At 44.6% G+C, this 10,000-nt stretch overlaps 1 protein-coding gene across 1 annotated transcript in view; it reads right to left on the reverse strand.

The window, feature by feature from the left end:
• plekho1b (pleckstrin homology domain containing, family O member 1b) overlaps positions 1-10,000 on the reverse strand; it is a 24,545-nt gene that overhangs the window by 801 nt on the left and 13,744 nt on the right. The window contains exons 3-6 of the mRNA XM_042422785.1: positions 9,640-9,780; positions 6,163-6,267; positions 3,876-3,974; positions 1-2,487 (exon numbers count right to left, since the gene is read on the reverse strand). The exon at positions 1-2,487 is cut by the window's left edge and continues 801 nt beyond it. Coding sequence (XP_042278719.1) covers positions 1,807-2,487; positions 3,876-3,974; positions 6,163-6,267; positions 9,640-9,780 — 1,026 coding nt within the window. The 3' untranslated portion in view covers positions 1-1,806. The remainder of the gene's footprint in view (positions 2,488-3,875; positions 3,975-6,162; positions 6,268-9,639; positions 9,781-10,000) is intronic.

The following is a 10,000-nucleotide window of genomic DNA, read 5'->3' on the forward strand; positions in this document are numbered from 1 at the left end:
GTTTCCAGCTGAGACTGGAGGCCGCTGGTTCACCGCCACCTGCTGCAGCCTCCGGTGTGTCACAGAAAACATTCACATTCTCAAAGAAGAGGAAGAGGAAGAAGAAGATGATGAATATAACGACAGTTTCTGGACAGTTTGAAGAATGGAAGCTGCTGTTGCTTTTTCACGCAGTGTGCATAGCATCTGGTCATCCTTGAGTCTTCAAATGTCCAAAAAATAGTACGTGACCCAAAATGGATCTGTGACTTTCCTAAACTCAGGATGGATCAGTACATTAAAAAAGACACAATCTGGAGAAATCTAACAGAAAATGGACCCTGACAAGTCTGAAAAATATCGAATCTGAGCCCAAGTGGACTCCAACAAACCCAAGGACGATTGGACCTGATTTCATTTTACACCCAAACTTAAAGTTCCTTCTTTGACTCTGATAATAACAAATGTCTTCCATAGTGTCCATCTTTAAAAACACTTCTTTTGTTGACAAGTTTGAATCAAAATCTGTGAGAGACATTTGTCAAGAGAGAAACAGGTTAAACAGGAAGTGTGCTTAGCTTCCCCAGAGAGTTTGAAGGCCTCAGTAAGCTTCAAACAAGTTCATAGAACGTAGACAAACAGCTGGATGAAAGCCTTCGTGTGAGTTCTACACCCTATGAACGTGTTTGCCGATCACTGCAAGAAGTGGATGTAATTTTCTGTTTGTCTGACGCAGCTTCTCGTGATTCTGCCGTCAGAAAGGAGGTTAGATAATCTGACTCAAACTCTGGGGTTTGATCAGGTTTTAGCTGACTTAGCTAACGTTACTGTTGTCTGTTGTGTTATAAACCAATAATTTCCTGCATCTTTCTTGGGTCTTATCACAACCTGCACCTATCAGAAGACTTGTGGTACGTTTGGGTTTTCAGGTTTCAATCAGCAGTTTCTGCTTCTGACAATCATCTGATTAGTTGCTACTGAAACTTTTTATTTTATATAAAATGTCCAGAGTAGTTGAATAAAATGAACCTGTTAGTCAGATGCCAAAGTGCTCTGAGATGCAGAAAAACAAAAAGGTTTTCTCCAGGTGATTGATGACAATCAGCAATCAGTCAAAATAATCAAGGTGATCAGAATCCTGCAGCTCTGAACCGAAGCTGCTCACAGACCGTCACATTCAGAGGAGTCTTCCACCTCTTCACCTTCAAACTCCACATCATCCAAAGGCCGCCGGTTAAAAATCCTGCTTCATAATTACCCTGCATTCGTACCATCCCGCTGTATAAAACTTCATCTTGTTTACATTTCTAGAAGATTCAAAAACACGTCTCCCAACTTGTAAATATTCCAAAGGAAAAGTTATAGCAAAGTAAAATGATCCAAAGCAAAGACTGTGGACTGAAAGACAGATGAGATAAAGGATCCACAGGGTTTTCATCTCTGAACTCTCCTCTTGGCACGTTTTCATGAATTTCAACAAGAGATTTTTTGTTTTTGTGCAAACGAACAGAGACCTCTCGGAGCCTGGAGACATACTTCAGGACATGCCTCAAGTTGAATTTGTCCAACATGTTGGTTTTGTAAGGAAGGGAGTTTCTAGGCAGCAAGCCGCGTCTGTCAGCAGGACAGTCCTGGTTCCTCCTGACAGCTGAAAATCAAAACCTGAATGTTTCCAAATAATTTAAAATGAGTTCGTCCAGTTTGCAGCAACTGAAGTCCAACAAACAGAAACAGGAGCGCAGCACTGTGTTCTGCTTCCCGCTCGGGCCAGACCGGACCGGTCAGAGCCGGTTTGTACCAGAGTGAGTCAGTACCCTGCCGCTCACATCAGGCTCTTGCGGTCTGGGTTTTGTTGGTGCTGGTAGACGGGGTGAGCGGGGAGGTGGAGTCCAGTTGTCGGTACAGCTCCCTGAGCTCCTTCACCTCCTCCAGCACCTCCCGGGCCTGGCCCCAGGCTGCCGCTGCCTCCTTCAGGAGTCTTTCAGCTTCGGCTCTCGATGCTTCAGCCGACTCCTTCCCCTTCACCTTCCCGGCCTCCCCGTCGGCCTCCCGCCGCGCCTCCGTCAGCAGCCGCTCTGTCTTCTCCAGCTTCTGGCTGATGAGCTCCTGCAGCTGGTTGACGGGCGCTGTTGTGCCGGTCGGCGTCGAGGCCGTTGAACGGGACATCGCCGCCCGGTTCTTTGTGGCTTTTGTTTCAGAGTGCGACAGGATCTCGTCCATGGAGGCGCAGCGGTTTTTCTCCGCTGACGTCAAGCGTTTCTGCGGCTGCGGGGTTTGGGTGGGGCCCGTACGCTCCCACACCACCGGCACCTGACGGGGAAGGCTATTGGATTTCCCAGAAGCCTCGTTGGTCCTGGTGGAGAGGGCACCATCGGTTTTGGATCTGGGACAGTCCGGGGTGAGGTGGTCCGGGTCAACCCTGACGCCTTCGGCCCCGTGAGGAGACGGAGCGTCCTCCTCCTGGATCAGATCCAGAGTCAGCATCCCATCTGAGGTGGAGGTGGATGCCTGGAAACAAGAGGAGGAGTCTGGTCATCTACTGACACAACTACCAAACCAGTGAAACAACTCTGAACCAGAGAACGTGTCCAGATGTTTCAGACTGATTAGATCACAGTATCTTAATCAGTCGCCTGTGTGTGAAGACAGAATGCAAAGCGAATTTTAAATACAAAGTCAATGGAAAGATGCAATTAGACATGAATTTGCCTGGTGGAGAGTGAATCAAGTGTTTTAACTTGAACTGCTTAATAAACTTTCAGAGACGAGAGAAACTGAAGGGTAATAAAAGAAATAACTGGAGTTTTGAGTTCAGTCAGAGGCTGAACTGAACGCAAACTCTCCCATTCTCATTGTTGCTAGCTAGCATACAGCTAACATCTGTACAGTTGGTGTATTGCCTGTTTGTTGCAGTCTAGCAGTATGATTTGCTTTGCTTTCTGTCTGAACACACCTTAAGAGACATTGTAGGAGTTTATGTCCTCTGTCTCCAACAGACAGTTTACTGCTGGCCCTCTGAACTGTGGAGTACCTCAAGGCTCTGTCCTAGTTTCCCCGCTTATTATCTACATGCTTCCACTTGGCCGAATGACATTTTATCGAGACGTCTATTTTCTCTGCTATGCAGATGATTCACAACTTTATATATCTGTAAGATGAGATAAAAACCATCAGCAGTTTGACTGATGTCACATGTTAGAATCTAATAACTTCCTCCAATTCAACAAACTCAGATATAATCCTCTTCAGGTCATTAAACTCTTAATTCTGGCACCAGAAATTTATATTTGACTGTAATCTAACTTTTCATTATCATGTTAATAAAGTAGTTCAGTTCTGTCTTTATTAACTTTGTATTGTTTCAAAAATCAAATAATTTTACCTGATTTTCTCTGATTTGGAAAAAAGTTATTGATGTTTTCAGAATTGATTAGTGTAACAGGAAATTATCATCACCTCCACTTTCATTCTGAGCAGCAACACTTCAGCTGGTTTAGCCATTAAATTGAATGAAACCTCCAAATAAAGTCTACAGTTCAGTTTGTACTGTAAGAATTAACAGATATGAAGTTTATGACTGAATATGATCCAATTTTAACTTCACGATGTCACCATTTAAGTTGTCTTCCATTCTTCACAACTGAAATGTTCACTTATTACTTCAAAAGGCAGCTGCTGATAAAATGTTTTTAAAGATGTCTACATGTCATAGGTTGAAATCTTGAAATGAGCTTTTAGCAGCCAAAACATCTTCTGCAGATATCTGCAGTTTACTGTTATAATATCTCAGCAAAATACTTCAACTCCTGTAATTAAAATATGGACATTATATGATAAAGGTGAAAGAGGAGCTGATGTTGGAGGAGGATGAGGAGGTGATGAAGGATCAGACTGACCACAGCCAGCAGGTGACCTCTGGTCGGCAGCCGGCGGTTGTGAGGAATCTTCACTCGATCTCGAGTCAGATGAGACAGTTGAGCGTCTTCTACTGTCACCTGAAACATCAACACACCGACAGCTGAGATTTATAAAACATTCATGTTGTCAGGGTTTGATATAAACAATAAGGGACCCGGTATCGAACCCTGCGGGACGCCGTGTGATCTAACATGCAGCCCCTCTCGTGTCCACAAGGTGCTGCTGTGATCACACTGGTTCACTGATCTTCTCATTGCAGATTTTCAGTCTCGTATCATATAAAAGATTTAATAAATGTAAGAGGTTTGTTTTGACTACACGTGTAGCTGCTCACCACTCAGCGATGAGTCACCACCGACTGTATTGATTAAAATGATTAATTCAATCGATGCCAGATGATCCAACACATTTACTAGTAGAACAACATGGTTTTAATGTTTTTATAATTCTGTCTTCTGAATGTGTTTAATTTGTGATTTGCCATTTTACTAACTTTAAATTATTTCTATCACCTTATTATTTTAATAATAATAATAATAATAGAACGTTGAGCATAAATAAGGCAGTAAAGCACAGAGGCAGGAAAACCAGATAACCACCTCCATCATAATTTCTTATTTGCTAGATTGATTAAATATAACTAAATATACGGACGATGCATGCAGAGGAATATAAATATATATATATATATATATATATATATTTATATATATATATTTATATATAACTCCCCACTTCTGAAACCAAACCTGCTGTTTATTGAGATAAATCAGTAGTTCATAAAACTTGTAAAGTTTTACTAAGTGAGAGTTCAGATCTTCCTGTTTCTGGTTTATTCTCCAGTTGAACCTTCGACTCATCAGTAGAGTCTGAATAAATATTTAAGATATTAAAAAACATAATATTGAACCTGATCGTCACTACTGAGGCCGTGAAGTTACATAACTGTGTTTCAAATTATATAATAAAACTTTTCCAGGACACGACTGTAACGTCAATATGACATGAATGTGACACGAGTTCACGAGAGGCGTTCCTTCAGTCTGGAACATGATGTGTGTGAGAGAGGGAGTATTGATCAGAATATTGATCAGAGTATTGATTGGTGGAAAAGGCGAAGCTTGTTGACTGAGTGTGAACCAGCACACACAACACAACACACTTCCTGCTGTCACTGAAATAACTGCAGGACGAACACCGCACACGTGCACACCTCAAACACTTTCACCTCTGCTGTCAGTTGCAACTGAGGGTGTGTTCAACTGCAGGTTACCATAGCAACAGTACTGATGCTTCAGTTTACTGAGTGGTGAAACTAACCACGAGTTAAAGTGACTGCACACATTTTAAAACATCGTGATACTCGATTCTTCTTCTAGTCAACAAATCTCACCAGCAGTGAACTGATGGACGATCTTTGTTGTCCAAAACTCTTAAAACGTGTCAGTGAGACACAAACACTCGTTTATTTTGATTCAATCTAACAGACGCTGTCCTGCTGACAGAAACACGCTGAGAATAGTCCCCAACAAAGGCACTAATTCCTCCTGTTTGTTTGTTAAAAAACAGCAGTCAGCTGTTTCAGAAAGTTACTGAGACTTTATAAACATAAAAGTATATCTGTGAGCTGTTTGTAAGGATTTACATATTCAGCAGGAACCAATGAGCTCTGAGCTGAGAGCCACAGAGTATAGAAGGAGGAAACTTTATATACAGTCATTATAACATTTTCCAGTTCAAAAAATGGTCTCAGATTCCCCGTCAGCTGGGACGGACTAACAGCAGCAACTCACAAATAATGTTTATATACAGTAATTATTGAAACAAGCAGGAACGGAGCTAATAACAAATGCTACCAACTGCCCAATCAGCTGCGTTGGTCAGTCTTTGGACTAAAGTATTATATGTTTGCAGGTTTAGTTTAAAAATGAAACTACGTGTTTGTGAGGAGTTTTTAAACCAATGAGAGGAACCTGAGAGCCACAGGGTGGAGAAGACGGATGGTTTCAGTAGACGCATGGGATTTACTGACAATAAGAAAATACAGAATAACACTTATAGAAAAATACTATTTTAATATTTATATAGCAAGACTGTACTCGGGATGTTTTCCAAACCGAGTGATATGAACAATACGGGACCCAGGATGGAGCCCTGGGGAACTCCATCTGAAATCAGGATAATACTTTAAACCCTGTCAGCGGACATGTAAGAGACGAAAGGACCATCAGGAGTCCACATACAGGACTCTGTTCGTCTCCGTACCTCATCCAGGATCTTGTTTTTGGCTCGTGTGATGGCGGCGTTCAGGACGTTGATCCAGGACTCTTTCTCCTCGGGACTGACAGCCAGGAAGATCAGGTTCGGAGCCTGCAACACAAAACACACAAGTAGTGTTTGTTAGTGTCTGTTTGAGTGTTTCGGTGTGCTGATGTGTTTATTACTGAATCAGTGAATCACACTGGTTTGACACCAGTATCAGCTGCTTTTTGACGTTATTTTAGTTTATTTTAGTTTGTTAATTGTCAGTTTTTGGGTTGTTGTCTTGTTAATTTTTGATCTAGTATGTTGTTAACTTGTTTTTGGACAGTCTCTCTGTTGTTAGCATGTTGTAGCTTGTTGCTCAATAGTCGTTACCTTGTTGTAGTTTTTACTTCTGTAGTTTATATCTTGTTTTAACTTGCTGTAAACCTGTTATTAGATTGTTTATTTGTTGTTAGCTTCTTTTAGCATTTTGTAAGATGTTGACTCTTAATTAGATTGTTTCTTCCTTGGAAGCATCTTTTAGCTTGTTGTCAAACTGTTATTGGTATATTTCTTTAGCTGTTAGCATGTTTTAACAAAGATCAAATCTACAGTTAATTGATCAGATGTTAACATAATAATATTTATTCTTATCCTGATTATATTTTAGTGTCTAGTTCAACAACAGAAAACCTCCTGATCAGGTTTCAGGTGTTCAGTCCAACAACGATCGGATGGAAATGCTGACATCACACAGTTTAACCAATCACAGCACAGAACACACACACACACACACACACACACACACACACACAGCGGGAGACGGATTCACCAGATGGTCGGGTGTGTAAGTGTGTGTGTGTGTGTGTGTGTGTGTGTGTGTGTGTGTGTGTGTGTGTGTGTGTAACAGAAGCTACCACCCAGACAGCAGGACACCCGATCCCCCCCCCCCACCCTCAGGCTATTCTGGGTATTTGTGGGACGGCCTGCAGATATCTGCTGAGTGTGTGTGTGTGTGTGTGTGTGTGTGTGTGTGTGTGTGTGTGTGTGTGTGTGTGTGTGTGTGTGTGTGTGTTGCTGTCGAGGAAAGTGTTATAAAGTAGAATTTCCACCTGTGTTTACAGTCAGTCAGCTGTTGCCACGGGAACGTGGGGGTGTGTGTTTCACACCAGCTTAAAGGTGCAGATCACCACGACTGTTTAGTGAATATTAACAGCTGACAGTAAACAGATTGATACGATTGGACGTCGTCTAGAGTCTGTGATCAGAACTGCGTCCATAGCAACAGTCTGCTGTTCACAAATAACAGACCGTACGATGCAGTAACTGACCAATCAGAATCCAGTATTCAACAAAGCCGTGCAATAACGATCAACATACGTTTGTGTGAATAAACAGTAGTGTGTTTCTGCAGTACTGCAGTATTACAGTACTGCAGTATTACAGTACTGTTGCAGTATTACAGTACTGCAGTATTACAGTACTGTTGCAGTATTACAGTACTGTTGCAGTATTACAGTACTGCAGTATTACAGTACTGCAGTATTACAGTACTGTTGCAGTATTACAGTACTGCAGTATTACAGTACTGTTGCAGTATTACAGTACTGCAGTATTACAGTACTGCAGTATTACAGTACTGTTGCAGTATTACAGTACTGCAGTATTACAGTACTGTTGCAGTATTACAGATACTTTATTATTAATATTCAGAAATCTCACAAACTGTTTAAATTAACTGAGAAGCTCGTTAAAAAGCTCGTTAGTGTCGGTGTTGATGGACAAACAGCTGTTGGAGGCGTTTCCATAGCAGCTCCGTGTCAGTTATACAGAAACGGACTGAACGCTGCCCGGAGCGGCAGCTACACCTGAACCCTGCACCTGCTGGTCATGTGACTCAATACACCTTCATTTTTATTTATTAATGTAAGAAGTGTTTCTGTCAGAGGAACAGCTGATATCACCTGTCTTTCTACAGCGGTGTGTGTGCAGACAGGTGTGTGTGCAGACAGACAGGTGTGTGTGCGGACAGACAGGTGTGTGTGCAGACAGGTGTGTGTGCGGACAGACAGGTGTGTGTGCAGACAGGTGTGTGTGCGGACAGACAGGTGTGTGTGTCTGACGACAGGTGTGTGTGCGGACAGACAGGTGTGTGTGTCTGACGACAGGTGTGTGTGCAGACAGACAGGTGTGTGTGCGGACAGACAGGTGTGTGTGCAGACAGGTGTGTGTGCGGACAGACAGGTGTGTGTGCAGACAGGTGTGTGTGCGGACAGACAGGTGTGCGTGCAGACAGACAGGTGTGTGTGCAGACAGGTGTGTGTGCGGACAGACAGGTGTGCGTGCAGACAGACAGGTGTGTGTGCGGACAGACAGGTGTGTGTGCAGACAGGTGTGCGTGCGGACAGACAGGTGTGCGTGCAGACAGACAGGTGTGTGTGCAGACAGGTGTGTGTGCGGACAGACAGGTGTGCGTGCAGACAGACAGGTGTGTGTGCGGACAGACAGGTGTGTGTGCAGACAGGTGTGCGTGCGGACAGACAGGTGTGCGTGCAGACAGACAGGTGTGTGTGCAGACAGGTGTGCGTGCGGACAGACAGGTGTGTGTGCGGACAGACAGGTGTGTGTGCAGACAGGTGTGTGTGCGGACAGACAGGTGTGCGTGCAGACAGGTGTGTGTGCAGACAGACAGGTGTGTGTGCAGACAGGTGTGTGTGCGGACAGACAGGTGTGTGTGCAGACAGGTGTGTGTGCAGACAGACAGGTGTGTGTGCAGACAGACAGGTGTGTGTGCAGACAGACAGGTGTGTGTGCAGACAGGTGTGTGTGCGGACAGACAGGTGTGCGTGCAGACAGACAGGTGTGTGTGCGGACAGACAGGTGTGTGTGCAGACAGGTGTGTGTGCAGACAGGTGTGCGTGCGGACAGACAGGTGTGCGTGCAGACAGACAGGTGTGTGTGCAGACAGGTGTGTGTGCGGACAGACAGGTGTGTGTGCAGACAGGTGTGTGTGCGGACAGACAGGTGTGCGTGCAGACAGACAGGTGTGTGTGCAGACAGGTGTGTGTGCGGACAGACAGGTGTGTGTGCAGACAGGTGTGTGTGCGGACAGACAGGTGTGTGTGCGGACAGACAGGTGTGTGTGCAGACAGGTGTGTGTGCAGACAGGTGTGTGTGCGGACAGACAGGTGTGTGTGCAGACAGGTGTGTGTGCGGACAGACAGGTGTGTGTGCAGACAGGTATGTGTGCGGACAGACAGGTGTGTGTGCAGACAGACAGGTGTGCGTGCAGACAGACAGGTGTGTGTGCAGACAGACAGGTGTGTGTGCAGACAGGTGTGTGTGCGGACAGACAGGTGTGTGTGCAGACAGACAGGTGTGCGTGCAGACAGACAGGTGTGTGTGCAGACAGACAGGTGTGCGTGCAGACAGACAGGTGTGTGTGCGGACAGACAGGTGTGTGTGCAGACAGGTGTGCGTGCAGACAGACAGGTGTACCGTGTTGCCCGGCATGCTGCAGCGCTGCAGTCTGAACTTGCTGTGGTTCTTCTTGCTGCGACTCTTGTTCTTCCTGATCTCCTCACAGCGCTCGTAGTCTGACAGGTCCAACACCTCGTCGGCCCGCCCCAGCTCCTTCACCTGTAGGGTCACAGGTAAAGGTCACAGGTCACACAGGTGAAGGTCAGAGGTCAGCTGCTTACCCTACATTTACATTTCTGTATTTGTGTTCAGATGAAACAAACCAGATATGATGTTTTACTCTGGAGGATATACAGCAGCTGGTTGGTGTCTCAGGCTAGCAGGTCCCCACTGTTTCCAGTGTTTATGCTAAGCTAAGCTAACCTGCTGTGTACTGAAC

This window comes from Thunnus maccoyii, chromosome 10 (assembly GCF_910596095.1).
Source record: "Thunnus maccoyii chromosome 10, fThuMac1.1, whole genome shotgun sequence".
Classification (NCBI taxonomy): domain Eukaryota; kingdom Metazoa; phylum Chordata; class Actinopteri; order Scombriformes; family Scombridae; genus Thunnus; species Thunnus maccoyii.